The sequence below is a fragment of the Grampus griseus genome (assembly GCF_964374135.1).
Source record: "Grampus griseus genome assembly, chromosome: 2".
Taxonomy (NCBI): domain Eukaryota; kingdom Metazoa; phylum Chordata; class Mammalia; order Artiodactyla; family Delphinidae; genus Grampus; species Grampus griseus.
Window position 1 is genome coordinate 67,028,048 of NC_139018.1, and position 15,416 is coordinate 67,043,463.

Sequence of the window (15,416 nt, forward strand, 5' to 3'; positions counted from 1 at the left end):
AGTTTGAGAGCCATTGGTTTCAAACGAGTTTTTTTACAATAATGGATTGAAACTGGATTTAGTGCTGAAGTCATTTTATCATATATGCCTGTCTTCCCCCTAAATCTCATTCAATAAAATTTCTCATAGATGAATCTGCTTCAAGTTAAAGGATTTTTATACCCTTTCTATATTTTAGAGCTGAATTAAAGGATTTCTTGGCCAGTAAGATTTGTTTTAAGTATGTCTCTTCATTTAAAAATTATGTGAATAACTCAAACATGCATATAAATTCAAACAGCCTATAAAAATAGTAATGATAATATCTTACACTTTAAAAGTATATAGTTTCCCAAGTGCTGTCACAGTTTTAGGTCTCAGACTTCATAAACGTTTCCAATATCTAAAGCTCTCAGATCTATAATGTATTTTACTGTCATGTTGTGCTCTTTAAATTAGTTTTATTATTATATTAAAACCTTTGCTCTGACTTGAGCTTATCAGCATTGCTGAACTGTTATAGTCATCAGACAGGTTGCAGAACATGGTTAATGTGTGGTATTCTCCCCAAAGTGACCTTTAACTTATATTCACCACTGGAATTATCTGTATTTGTTGCTTTAGGATTTTATTATGTAACTGTACTGGTACATAATTATTGAATTAGCTGTGTGATTAAAATTATAGTAAAGGGGCTTCCCTGGTGGCGCAGTGGTTAAGAACCCACCTGCCCTGGTCTGGGAAGATCCCACATGCTGCAGAGCAGCTAAGCCCATGAGCCACAACTACTGAGCCTGCGCTCTAGAGCCTGAAAGCCACAACTACTGAGCCTGCGTGCCACAGTTACTGAGGCCCGCGTGCAGAGAGCCCGTGCGCCGCAGCAAGAGAAGCCACTGCAACTAGAGGAAGCCCATGCTCAGCAATGAAGACCCAACACAGCCAAAAATAAAAGAAAAATTTATAGTAAAGAACTCATATTCCTTCTTAAAAGTTTTGTAGTTTTTCAAACCCATGGAAAAGTTGAAAGAAATGTGCAGTGAACACATAGATTCACCTACTATCTTTACGATACTCATTTTATATATCTCTCAGTATATACACACACACACACACAAACCTCGTGCCAAACCATCTGAAAGCAGGTTGCAGGCATCATGATGGTTCACCCCTAAATACTTATTTGCATTTTTCAAGGACATTCTCCTACATGACCACATGTTATTTCCATACCTATTAAAATCAACATTAATTTAGTAGCTTCATAGAATGTACAGTCCTTGCACAAATTTCCCATTATAGTCCTTTATAATACTCTTTCCTACCTCTCTCACCCCCATCCAAATTTATGATCCAGTCATGACTCACACATTACATTAGGCTGTTCTGACTCCTAATCAGAAACATTCCTACCTCCTCCTTCTGATCTTTAAAAGATAACTCCTCTTTTAAAATAGTAGCATAATCTTTAGAACTAAATGCTTTCATAATTGCCAAATGAGTTAAATCTTCAAGAGAAAATGTATACGTTCTTTTGACATTTTCAGAATTAGAGGAAATAGACACTAGATCAAGGTTTTTATTTCTTTTTTGAGATGATTTATTACTTTGCAGTGAGAATATTGTGTAGTAATTTATATTAATTCAGTAGTCTTCTTTAGATCCACTGTAGTTTAGTTGCAGTAATTAAACACTGTTCTCCATACAATAGTTGTTTTCTGTCTGAGTTTTACTCTCATGTTAATAAATGTAAAGCTTTTGTACCAGAATAAGTAAAACTTAATTATGATTATTTATTTGAATTAACTTTAAAGAAAAGGTAAAATAATCATACCAAGAAACATTGTATAAATTTTCATAAGTATTGGGGTTTTTTTTATATAAGTATTAGAAAGTATTTTTTTATAAAGTATTAGAAAGTATTTTTATAAGTATTAGAATGCTAATTGGGTTTAAATGTTTATCTAATTTAAGGAAAACATATTAACTCTTAATAAAGATTTATCTTTCAATGACATTGCATAAAAAATAACTTTGCAGTGTTGTGAATAATTACCAAACTTGAATTGTGAACTAAAATAGACCTCAGTAGGTTGAGGTGCAATATTTGGACTAGTTCTTTAGAATATATTTGCATGTAATATTTTAATAACTACTGAATGTGTGTGCTTCTCATATGGCAGTTTTGTTTTCTGTATTACTTAGATCATCGATTTTCTTCTTGTCAGATGCTAACATCAGAGAAGTAGGCCTTGAAGGGGCCTTATTGACCTTACTTGACAAAGAGACAGATGGGAGATTATGCCATGATATCAAAGAGACATTAAACCATATGCTCACATCTATGGCAGTGGATAAACTCTCCTTTTGGTTAAAGCTTTGTAAAGATGTACTTGCTGCATCAGCTGGTAAGTATTGGTGATTACCAGCCAACATAATAAGATTAAAAGTAAGAGCATTATCTAAAATTGTTTGCTAGTGACAGTTTATCAATCTGGATATTTGGGTTATAATTGCTTGTTGTTTTTTTTAATGGAGATTCTAGTCCAACACTTAAAAGCCTACTTTTTTTTTTCTTATAATTGTCTTATATGACTTTCCTGTGAAAAACAAACTAAAAATTAGAATTGTTATTTATGCTATAAAAGGGATAACTTAACTTACAGCAGCCCCATCATTTATTTTCATACATATGAGAAATATTTGAGGTGTTGCCTCAAATCAACTTAATAGAAAACTCACCAAGAGTTATGACATTTTGAGCAAGCCAGTTTCTCTACTCTTAATAATGTTAATTTAAATATATTAATAGTGTTGTTTCTCTAATGTCTTTGTTAGTACAAGATAATTATTAGTGAGAAAGTGTGTTAGAGTCTTTAAAATTTATATCCTGGACTAAGAAAATAAATGAGGAAGAAAGAGGATAGAAACCAATTCTGTTCCAGGTGTTGTACATATTTTATATGATTTAATCCTTTAACCATCCCATGAGTAGGCAGTATTATTCCATTTTACACGAGAGAAAACAAGACTTGGAAAGGTTAAGTAACACACACAGATGTATTCAAACCTTAGCCTACATGACTTTAAAATCTTAACTTTTCATAATATTTCAGTAGCTCTCAACTCAGTTACTTAAGTCTTATAATTTAATGTCACTTTGGTCTCTGAGTTAAGTTATGTGAAAGGAAGAAAGGTACCATAAAATTTTTGGCATTTTTAAAAATATTCTTCTCTGTCTACCTCTGTTCTTCTTGGTACTCTTCCAGTGATTTATACCTGCTCTTTCAACCATTATGCTCTACATGTTTTCCTTCTTCAATGTTCTCCTCTATCGCCACTACTTAAGAACTTAGAAGGACTTCTTTAAAAGAAAAAAATATATGTGCATAGATAGGTTGATTATACCTTTCTGGTATCTTACCTATCTTTTTAAAAATTTTTAATAGCTCAATTTTATTTCACCATTTATTCTTTATCCTTTGTAGTTTGCCTCTATCCCTTTTTATTAGGAAAACCCACATTTCAGTGTCTGTTTGCTTCTCAGTTTTAAGACAAGAGTTCGCCTTAACTTTATTTGTAACATCATTGCTATCTATTGTATCACACTCAAAAAATGTTGACATACAAGATAATTTAAGGAAAACAAGTTGGTTTGTTTTATAGCATAAGTTCCAATTTAAGTCGAGTTAAACAGTTAATAAGTTAGCAGTTAGTATAATATTAAGGGGAAATAATTTACTACTTAATGGCTCTGGCCATCAGGACAATTTGAGACTGTAATTACAGCAATGAGTCTGTACTGAAAAAAACATTTTTGGACATTTTTAGTGGGTTCAGGAACCTTCTTAAATTCATTCAAGGCCCCAGTGTTAAAACAACATCTCTAGTTCTATCCACCACACTCCCTACTAGGGAATTCTGAGCTTCCTTAAGCATATCCATCTACATACAGGGGATTGATAATTATTCTAGTATCATGTTCAGTTTTCACTTTAAATATAATTTAACAACTTTGTCATTTTTTAAGAATAGTTCTTTTTAGCATTTCTTTAGATACCACTGTTACTAGTAGTCATTTTGATCAACAGTAATTCTAGTCTGTACTTGAAGTCATTGTGTCCCTTTATAAATATATCTTCCAACTGATTGTGATTATGTGTATTCTCCCTTGATAAAAGATTTTACAACTGTAACTTGTGTGGATACAATGCAAGAAGAGGAAGGAGATAAAGGGGATGATGCTTCAGTTCTGACCATCAGAAATGATGGCAGACCTCATCCTTTTACCAATCCGCGATGGGCTACAAGAGTCTTTGCTGCTGAATGTGTCTGCAGGATAATTAACCAGTGTGAGAATGCACACAGTGCACATTTTGACATCGCTTTAGCACAAGAAATGAAAAAAAGGGATTCAAGAAGTAAGTGGCATAATAATGAAAAGACCAAATGATATACATTGAAATGCTGTCTGCCTATAGTATATTTTTAATGTTCAAATACATTTTTAATGATTAAACTTCTTAAATTCACATTCACTTTTGTTTAGTGGACATATGTGATATATTAAGTTTATAGAGAATAGTCATGTTCTTGGAAAGTAGTATGTACATTAGCTAGTTGCCAAATTTTATTTTCTAAATTTTATTTTCTGAATTGTAACTTAGAGCAGTTTTGCTCATAGATTATTTTGGTTTCAAGGATATTACCTAGAAAATATTTAAGTCTATCTCAATGTAAAGTAAACCGAGTTGTAAGACCATTTTGACCTTTTATTGTTCAGTTTTATTATTTTTACCTAAATGCGTGTGGGTTATGGTTTAATGTCTAATTTTTTAAAATCACTTAAGCACATATGTTCAAAGACTAAATGCTCATGTCTCAGTGCCTTGGAAATATTCTTTACCTGACAAAAGAATCATAAGGCAAGATGTTGTTATGGTCAGTCTGAGAGTATGAATTAAGTATTTCTATTTTAATTGTTTTTCAAGCAAGCATTTATTGAGTCTCTTATTTGTGATGAGCACTATTCTGATATACGTGCTTACTGACTCCTGTGCTCCCAATTAAAACTGTAATTGGCACTTACTAAGATGAGTTGGTTTCTTCAGTGTGACCTATAACTAGTATACTTCTTTGAATTGGTCTCACATATTTTTTAGGTAAAGGTTAGTTGTACCTGTAAACATTTTATTGTTGGAACAGTGTTAAATGATTGTCTTATGTCTCTCCCCAGTAGAATTATTATACCAAAGAATATATTGTAGGCGTGAAAGGAATTATCATTTATAATTTCACAGCTAGAAATATTTTTATGCTCCCATCATTTGTGTGTGTGGCAGGACATGCAAAAAAGTAAGGTAATGTAGTCCATATAAAGAACCACATAAAACTTTTTTTAAAGGGACATTAAGTCTTTTAGCCTCAACTTGATGTAAAGAGGATGATTAAATTACTGCCTAATTCATCAAAACCCAGTCTCCTAAGTACCTTCTAATGTACTTTTATCAGAAAGTCTGAACAAAATTTTTATTGAAGGTACTATTAGTACTCTTTTAAAGGATGCTAATTCTGCCTTTGTTTTTGAATAGCTGCATAATTACTTGCTTTGGGATAGTTGTTTGTATGTGAGTATTTGCACTGGTGCAGTAAAGCCAGTTTAAAGTCTGTATTTAACAAACAGTAAAATGTAAATCAAATCAGAAGTACTTAAAAGAAAGTCTAAGTTATGAAATTAAAAGGAGGAAAAATTATCACTTAACATAAATCTTAGTTCCAGCATATTCTTTTTCTTAATAAGATATTTTTTTTAATATTGCAGATGACTTTTTGGTGCTACATCTTGGTGACTTAATTCGCATGGCTTTTATGGCTGCCACAGATCACAGTGATCAGCTCCGTCTTTCTGGCCTTGAAACACTGTTAGTTGTTATTCGGCGATTTGCAACTATTCCAGAACCAGAGTTTCCAGGTCATGTGATTCTGGAACAGTATCAAGCCAATGTAAGCTCTTTCTACTAGAGAATTTTATTATTATTAAAAGTCTGTGGAACTAACTGGCATGTCACCTTTTAATATGTAAATGAGTATGTATCTCTGCTAATATATCACCAGTATAATCAGTATATGTTTAAAGAAGAAATCTTCATGTAAAAGCAAAATAATACATAAAACAGGTCTTTTATAACACTAAAGGTTAATTTTCATAATTAAAACCTTTTTGGTAATTTTGGGGGAATAAAGGGCTTTTTTAAAAAATTAACATTCATTTACTAAGTTAATCTTTAACAATAACCCTGTGGAATAGGCATTGTTCTTTTTTTTTTTTAATTTTATTTATTTTTGGCTGCGTTGGGTCTTCATTGCTGTGCGCGGGCTTTCTCTGATTGTTGCGAGCAGGGGCTACTCTTCGTTGCAGTGCACAGGCTTCTCATTGCAGTGGCTTCTCTTGTCGCGGAGCACGGGCTCTAGGCACGCGGGCTTCAGTAGTTGCAGCACGCTGGCCCTAGAGGGCACAGGCTTCATTAGTTGTGGCGAATGGGCTCTAGAGCACAGGCTCAGTAGTTGTGGCGCACAGGCTTAGTTGCTCCACAGCATGTGGGATCTTCCCGGACCGGGGCACGAACCCGTGTCCCCTGCATCGGCAGGCGGACTCTCAACCACTGCGCCACCAGGGAAGCCCTCTGTAAGCTTTTTAACTAGTGTTTTTTTGACTGGTGCATTAAGCAGCCTAGGAGGAACAAGGAAGATAACAAAATCATCACATATTATATCATACACATCACATGTAATCCTTCAGTAGCATTCATCCAAGGATACCTCTCATGATTCAAAGGCAGCTTCTGATGGCTGGCAGTTAGGGAATCCAGAGCAGTTCACCAGTTGGTTAGCAGGCTCCATCACATCTTCCCAGCAGGTAATGCCAATGTGTGTTTAGGGAAAGAGCAAAAGGAAGGGACAGGAGTTAGATACAACTAATCACATTAGACTAAAATATTATAATTCAACTTACTTAAAGGGAGCTCTGTTATATATATATTTTTATTATTAATTAATTTATTTGTATGTTTATTTTTGGCTGTGTTGGGTCTTTGTTTCTGTGCGAGGGCTTTCTCTAGTTGCGGCAAGCGGGGGCCACTCTTCATCGCGGTGCGCGGGCCTCTCACCATCGTGGCCTCTCTTGTTGCGGAGCACAGGCTCCAGCTGCACAGGCTCAGTAGTTGTGGCTCACGGGCCCAGTTGCTCCGCAGCATGTGGGATCCTCCCAGACCAGGGCTCGAACCCATGTCCCCTGCATTGGCAGGCAGATTCTCAACCACTGCGCTGCCAGGGAAGCCCCTCTTATATTTTTAATGCTCTTAAAATTGCAAATGATAGAAATAAAATTACCACTCACTTAAGGAGGAAAGGAAAATTGTTTTCAGGAACCGTAGTTGGCTCTGCTTTCTTCTGCACTGGTTTTATTCTCAAGTTTGCCCTCTCCAAGTGGTATCAAGATGGCTCTCTTAGCATCCAGAGTCTTTTAAAGAGAGAGCTTCTTTCCTAGTACTCCTAGCAAATGTCCTCAGGAGAGCTTTCATTATCCCAGTGTGGGTCCCTGGAGCCAGACAGTGCTCACAACTCCATAGCAACAACATGGGCTGAGAGTTGTGGAGAGAGAAAGTTCCCCAAAGGAAAACTTGGATGCACTTAGCTAAAAACGGGAAGATATGCTGGGCAGGCAAAAACAAAAGATGTTCATAATACATATGATAAATAACTAATTTAAAAAAAAAACTAATTTTAAAATAACATTAAAATGAGAAAAAGTTTGTGCTATTTTACTTTTTAATGCTTGAATGAGCCTGTAATGTCTTGCCAGGTAGGAGCGGCACTTAGACCAGCCTTCACCTCAGAGACGCCACCTGATGTCACTGCCAAAGCATGTCAGGTAAAAGGTTAAAAAGATAAATTTTAAGAAAAACCCTCTCTTAGGAAGCAGCTCTCCAGTTAGTATTTGATACCAAGGTTCTACGTTATAGTTGTCTAACCATTAATCTCAGTTGCCCCTTTTCCTTTACTTTTTAAGTTTAGAGAACTTTTTCTTTCTTATAACTGCATGGTAATCCAATATATGGGTATGTCACCAGCTCCTTAGTGATGGAAATATGGGTTTTTTCGTCTTTTGCTATTATGGATACTGCTGCAGTGAATGACCTTCTTTCTGCATAGGTCATTTCACTGGGTCTAAGCATATCTGTGAGATAAATTCCCTAAAATTGAATTGCTGGGTTCAAGAGTATATTACAGGAGTTTACCAATTTAAACTCCTACCAGCACTGTATGTAAGTGCCTATTTCCCCAAAGTCTCAGCAGCATTGTGAGTTGTCAAACTTAGATTTTTGTGTATATGATGGAGTAAAAAGGGTATCTCAGGATAGTTTAGATTTGTATTTCAAGTGAGGTTGAGCTTTTTTTCATATAGCTGAGAGCCATATAATATACAGTTTTAAATAGTTGCTTTTCTTGGTGTGGTTGTCAGACATTCAATATCCAGACCTGAATGGCCTGAAAGCAGAACTGATGTGAATTAAATTAATTATAATTTTACTCAGTATTTTCAAATTTCTAAATTCATTTGTATTTAGGAAATGTTTGAGAGCCTTCAAATATTCACAGAAGTGTGTTAACTGTTGTCCTGAGTCTAATTTATCATCGTTTTTATTCTATGTGTTCTCGCTGTAAGCCACTTGAAATCTTTTGTGAAATGAGATGCACACTAAATAAATATAAAAGAAAAATAAATTTTCTGTAGTAAAAGAGAAATATGGTGACACCCAGGAAAACCTTTATAGATAACCTCTGATAATTGAGTAAACTTTTTGAATTGGAGAATTATTAATGATGTTTTGTTTTTAAAATTAAAAATATCTTCAAAAGAATCAAAATCTTCATTGAGGTTTAAATGGTAGGTAATTTATCTTTCAAGAAAGATAAAATAATTAACCATGCAATTAATCGCTGTTTTTAAAATAATAATAAGATGAAATAGTCAAGATTGGAGATATAATTCAGATGTTAATCCAAACATTTATGAAAGTGATGCCTTTCATGGCTTAATTTCACTGTGTTAATAACATCTGAAACTCTGATTTATATACTTATCAGCACAGTTTCCTTTCTTCAACCTTAAGACTTCATTCCCTTTTGAAATGCTGGCTTTGACTATCATTATCACCAGTATCCCTTGGGGTTTCTTGATAGCAAGATGATTTCAATGACCAGATTCCTGAGATATGGGTGAGTTTTGCTGAACTCACAAAGGGGGTGTTTATAATTTTTATAATTTTTAAATATAGCCTTTGATTTTCTTAAAAAACTAGGTTTGCAGTGCCTGGATAGCAAGTGGAGTTGTAAGTGACCTTAATGATCTCCGAAGAGTTCATCAGTTGCTTGTTGCATCATTAACAAAAATTCAGGTTGGAAAAGAAGCTCTAAGTCACTTATATAATGAAAGTGCTTCTACCATGGAGATCTTAGCTGTGCTAAAAGCCTGGGCAGAGGTTAGTACTTCTAGAATTTTGGAAGTTGTTAATAAACATCTTAGGCCATAAACTGAAGTTAGCTATTTAAAACACAAATAAGTCTATGTTTAAGGTTGACAGAAGACTTTCAATATGAGGTGTATTTATATGCTAATTGATATTTTGGCCAAGGATTCTAAGGTGCCCTCTGTTGTCTGTTATCTGCTGCTTTTAGCAGGGGCAGTCATGAGAGACATTAATAATAGCCAATGGAAATCAACTTTTATTGAAACCTGAATTATTGGAAATGTGGGTTTGCTCATATATTCTATCAACTCTATAACACATATGTTAATATTTTTTAGTGCTCTTTCATAAAGTTACTTGAATATTAAGTTGGTTTATTTCCTAAGATTAGAGAAATCTTAGAGGGAAGTGCTTAACTCTTCTTTATTTACTTTTCTAATCAGGAAGAAAGCTATATAATTTTTAAATTTACGATGGAAATGTTTACACAGAATAGTACAGTGAACTCATATATACCCGTCATCCAGCTTCAGCAGTTACCAGACTTGTCCAGTCTTGGTTCATATACCACTTTAATGAAGTATATAGTCTCAGATTGCAACTGAGAGAATTAACCAACATATAAGAAAGGGTTTCCTTCAGTGGGGCTAATTAAAATCAGAAGATTGTAAAGTGTCTATTTTTGTCATTATTTAGTGTTGACAAATCTCAGGAAGTAGTTCTGCCTAGATTTAATAAGTTGGATCTAATGATCTTTAACAGTCAACTCTAAATGCTTTAAACATATGCTTTTAATAGAGCAAACAGATTCTGTAATTTCTGTAACCTATTTTATAAATTACTCTGTGCTTATATAGTGTTCTTTGTAATAATTTGAAACTCTATACTCTTGCTTAAGCCATTACTTTCTCCTGTTCTCTCCTTAGTGAAAGTAATGACTAGCCAACAAGTTCCATGTAATTGAGGTCCATAATTATCTGAAATCCTTGGAGCCAGATATATTTGGGATTTAAAATTTGGATGCATATTTCATGTATTCATCTAGGATGTCTGGGACAATACCATAGAATCTGTAATCAAACACTTAAATATATCTGTGTGAAATGTTTGAATATTCACATTGTAGAAATAGCTTCACATAAATTTTTTTGTGTTTTGCCACCAGATTGATTTGCCGACAAACTTAGATTTTTCAGAGCTTTTTGGATTTTGGAGTTATGGATAAAGAGATAGTACACATTATGTACAATGTTGAATACTTTAACATTCTGTAGTCCATGTTAAATCTATATAGTTAAACTTTTTATAGTAATTTAGTGGTAACATTGAAAGAAGGTACTCAGCTTATTTCAATTCAGAGATGGCTGCCTGTAGCCATATTTTGAAATGGATTACAAGGCCATGTCTAGGCTTAGTAAAAGAGAGTGCCATGATCATTTAATTATAGCTGTCATGGTTGTAAACTGCAAGGTGGCAGCATATTTGTCAAATGTTTATTATCCCTAATATATCTCACTGAAGATAATGCTTTTGGATCTTTCTACCCTAGTTTTTTGTGTGTGGTTACATATGTATACCTTCTTGGTATCACAATGCATTTTAAGTCCAGGAGGCAGGCTCAAGGTAAGTCTGCCTCTTCAGCAAGATAAAAATATTGTAACACCTTTTCAGTGGGTACGAGATTTTCCTATTTATAAAGTAACCTTTATACAGGTCTACATAATTGCTGTAGAAAGACATAAAAACCACAAACAACCTTTGAAGACTACCTGTTCAGAAGAGAGTGTCGGAAACGGGTCGATTTCATCAGACGGGCTGCTTGACTTAGTCCACGCAGATCTTGGCACATTAAGTAGGCTCTGGCTTGCTGCGCTTCAGGATTTTGCTCTCCTAACTTTGCCTTCAGAATTTGCCTCCCAGCTTCCTGTTGAAGGTAAGGGGGGGAAATATTTACATAATCCCTAGAATGACAGTCAGTAACATGTATTTTCAAAATTTCTCCGATAGCAGGTAATGTTTATCTGAAACATTTTCCCAGAATAATTTTCATTCATAGAATAAGCACGGGAGAGTTGCTTCAGGGTGGAGACCCTGAAGTTGAATCTCTAAGTCACAAGGCATGCTCGTCTTACCTCACAAGACACTGCCAAATCGCTCTCCAAAGTGGTTACAACAATGTATGTGCAACATACATTGCATACAAACAACATACATTACAAACAGCAACATGCTTCTGTTTTTCTACATCTTCCCATCATTATATGTTATCATTGTTAATAATTTTTGTCAATCTGATGAGTATGAAAGCGTTTCATTGGTTTATTTCCTAGATTGGGAATCTTTTTTCATTGGTTTATGGGACGTTTAAGTTTCTTTTTCCTTAAATCACCTAGTCATAATCTTTGCCCATTTTCTACTATTTGACATTTTCTTACTGACTTATTAATCCTTTACATATGTTTAATACTATTCCTTTGTGATTCCATATCTTGCAGGTATCTTCTTTCAGCCTGTAGTTTGCTCTTTTATCTTTTTAAAAGTAATATAATCAGTTGTTTATGGTTTTTGTATAGTGCCTAATACTTCTTTGTAACTTAAGGTCATAAAGAAATATAAGCTTTACAGTTTTGCTTTTTATATTTTGGACTTTAGTCCAGCTAGAATTTATATTATGTGTGTGGAATGAGGATAGGGATCAAATTTTATTTTTTAATTTTAAAAAAAATTTAAATTAATCTTTATTGGAGTATAGTTGCTTTACAACGTTGTGTTAGTTTCTGCTGTACAGCAAAGTGAATCAGTTATACATATACATATATCTACTCTTTTTTAGATTCCCTTAGGGGTCTAATTTTATAGTCAGTTATTAATATTGCATTTTATGGATTGGATATTTGGTAGCTGCTTTTAATTTTTATGTTATTCCAAAATGGCTATTATTTTTTTTTACTCTTTGCTATGAATTTTAGGGTCAGCCTATCAAGTTCTGTTAGAATTTTAATTGGAATTATACACAAAGAGATATGTGGAGTGTTTATTGTACTTTGTACCTTTCAATAGCATTAAAAATGGAAACAAAATGGAAATAAACTGATTTATTGACATAATTTATCAGCAAATGTTAATGACACATAAATCATCAAAATGTAGTGTTGGGAGGAAAGCAAGTTTAAAAAGGATACACACAGTATGAGGCTTTTAAGGAAACTCACACAAGAAATAACAGCATCTATTATTTATGAATACAGACGTCTAGAGTGAAAGTGTAAGACCATAATGAGAGTGATTCACAGTGACTTGAGGAAAGTGGTTACAAAAGGAGGGGCAAGAATTAGTGGTGTACAAAGTTTTAGGAGTTTTTTTGTTTGTTTTTTAAGAAAGAGATTTAAGAAAGACAAAATGTTAATCTTGGAGATAGGTAAATAGGTATCTGTTTTATACATGCATACACATACTCTGGTTTCTTTTCAGATCCTATAAGTCTTTCACCTTCTAAACACGCATATACACATCACATATTTGTTTTAAAATATTTTGTGATTAAAAATAAAAAGTGGGGCTTCCCTGGTGGCGCACTGGTTGAGAGTCCGCCTGCCGATGCAGGGGACACAGGTTCGTGCCCCGGTCCGGGAAGATCCCACGTGCCGCTGAGCGGCTAGGCCCGTGAGCCATGGCCGCTGAGCCTGTGCGTCCGGAGGCTGTGCTCCACAACGGGAGAGGCCACAACAGTGAGAGGGCTGCGTACCGCAAAAAATAATAATAATAAAATAAAAAGTTAAGAATTAGCCTGCAAATTTTCTTATAAAGTTGTAAGGATATATCAGCCCTGTGACCGAACAGTTGTATGCTCAGGAGAAATAAAATCATTGATAACAAAATATTGATAATGTAGCAGCATGGATGAATCTCTGAAAACATTGTTTAACAAAAACATAGTCACAGGGACCTCCCTTGGTGATCCAGTGGTTAAGACTTCGCCTTCCAATGCAGGGGGTGCAGGTTTGATCCCTGGTTGGGGAGCTAAGATCCCACATGCATAGTAGCCAAAAAAACCTGAAACATGATACAGAAGCAGTATTATAACAAATTCAATAAAAACTTTTTTTTAACTTATTTATTTTTTTATTTATTTGGCTGTGTTGCGTCTTGGTTGTTGCGCGCGGGCTTTCTCTAGTTGCGGCGAGCAGGGGCTACTCTTCCTTGCGGTGTGTGGGTTTCTCATTGCAATGGCTTCTCTTGTTTCGGAGCACGGGCTCTAGGCGTGCAGGCTTCAGTAGTTGTGGCAAACAGGCTCAGTAGTTGTGGTGCTCAGACTTAGTTGCTCCATGGCATGTGAGATCTTCCTGGACCAGGGCTCAAACCCGTGTCCCCTGCATTGGCAGGCGGATTCTTAACCACCACACCACCAGGGAAGTCCCGAAAAAAAGCTTTTAAAATGGCCAACATCAAAAAAAAGGGGGTTCCCTGGTGGCACAGTGGTTAAGAATCCACTAATGCAGGGGGTACAGGTTCGAGCCCTGGTCCGGGAAGATCCCATATGCCGCAGAGCAACTAAGCCCGTGTGCCGCAACTACTGAGCCTGCGTTCTAGAGCCTGTGAGCCACAACTACTGAGCCCGCGTGCCTAGAGCCCATGCTCCGCAGCAAGAGAAGCCACTGCAGTGAGAAGCCCACGCACTGCAACGAAGAGTAGCCCCCACTCACTGCAACTAGAGAAAGCCTGTGCACAGCAATGAAGACCCAACACAGCCAAAAATAAATAAATAAAATAAATAAATTTATTTTTTAAAAAAACCTCAGTCACAAACAAGTACATACTGGATATTTTTCCATTTCTGTGAAGTCCAAGCACAGGCAAAACGTCTGTGGTGATAAAAGTCAAAAAATAGTTGCCGGGCTCCTCTGGTGGCACAGTGGTTAAGAATCTGCCTGCCAGTGCAGGGGACACGTGTTTGAGCCCTGGTCTGGGAAGATCCCACATGCTGAGGAGCAACTAATAAGCCTGTGCGCCACAACTACTGAGCCTGTGCTCTAGAACCCGCGAGCCACAACTGCTGAGCCCTCGTGCCACAACTACTGAAGTCCGTGTGCCTAGAGCCCGTGCTCTGCAGCAAGAGAATCCACGGCAATGAGAAGCCCACACACTGCAATGAAGAGTAGCCCAAGCTCGCCACAACTAGAGAAACCCTGCGCAGCAACGAAGACCCAACACAGCCAAAAAAAATAATAAAATAAATGGATAAATTAAAAAAAAAAAAGTAGTTGCCTTGAGGTGTAGGGGACTGACTGGAAAGGGTCACAAAGGAAATTTTGGGATGATGGAAATGGTCTATATCTTGTAACAGATAAAAGGGAAAATGTAGTGTGAGCTAATCTCTTCTTTTATTCCTCCTGAAACTGTTTGCTTTCCCTTTTTTGTAGGTGGTGCTTTCTACACAGCAGAGACTAGTGAAAACGCAAAATTGCATTATTACAGCTCCTGGGCGTTTATCCTCCATGCTACAGCACTGTGGCTTACAAGCACAGGCTTTGTTGTTGCTGACCCAGATGAGGGAGCACCTAATCTCTCAAGGCCTGTAACACCAACTTCCATGTGTCAGGGGTCATCATCTGGGGCTCCAGTAAAGTCCCCTGAGGATGTCTACACTGAGAGATTCCATCTTATTTTAGGTCAGTAAAAGACCTTACTAGCTTCTGACCCTACAGAGTTTTTCTTGAATTGTGCCCCCTGCCTATCAGCTCTTGGTGGCTATTACTTCATTCTTTATTAGGCATTAGTGATAGCCTTGATGTATACAAGTGAGTAAGCTTGTATACAGCTTATAAAATTGCAAATTTCATTAAGTCTAGAATGCCATTACAGGCTGGCTTTAGCATCGAGTTGAATGTATGTAAAATTTGCAAAAGAAGC

General features: G+C 35.9%; 1 protein-coding gene and 1 long non-coding RNA gene across 11 annotated transcripts in view; one reads left to right on the forward strand and one right to left on the reverse strand.

Annotated features, from left to right (window-relative positions):
• Nucleotides 1–15,416, forward strand: part of HEATR5A (HEAT repeat containing 5A) — a 112,613-nt gene that overhangs the window by 81,371 nt on the left and 15,826 nt on the right. For 7 of the 8 annotated variants that reach the window (XM_082647196.1, XM_082647199.1, XM_082647200.1 and 4 more), the window contains 7 exons: nt 2,205–2,384; nt 4,158–4,397; nt 5,798–5,979; nt 7,838–7,906; nt 9,339–9,518; nt 11,220–11,439; nt 14,927–15,175. In XM_082647196.1, coding sequence (XP_082503322.1) covers nt 2,205–2,384; nt 4,158–4,397; nt 5,798–5,979; nt 7,838–7,906; nt 9,339–9,518; nt 11,220–11,439; nt 14,927–15,175 — 1,320 coding nt within the window. The remainder of the gene's footprint in view (nt 1–2,204; nt 2,385–4,157; nt 4,398–5,797; nt 5,980–7,837; nt 7,907–9,338; nt 9,519–11,219; nt 11,440–14,926; nt 15,176–15,416) is intronic. The other variant, XM_082647202.1, reaches the window with a different exon arrangement.
• The window catches only part of LOC309817938, a 73,385-nt gene continuing 63,985 nt past the window's right edge, over nt 6,017–15,416 (reverse strand). For all 3 annotated transcript variants that reach the window (XR_014296286.1, XR_014296287.1, XR_014296288.1), the window contains 4 exons: nt 13,453–13,559; nt 11,276–11,426; nt 6,796–6,881; nt 6,017–6,706 (listed from right to left, as the gene is read on the reverse strand). This is a non-coding gene — a long non-coding RNA (uncharacterized lncRNA). The remainder of the gene's footprint in view (nt 6,707–6,795; nt 6,882–11,275; nt 11,427–13,452; nt 13,560–15,416) is intronic.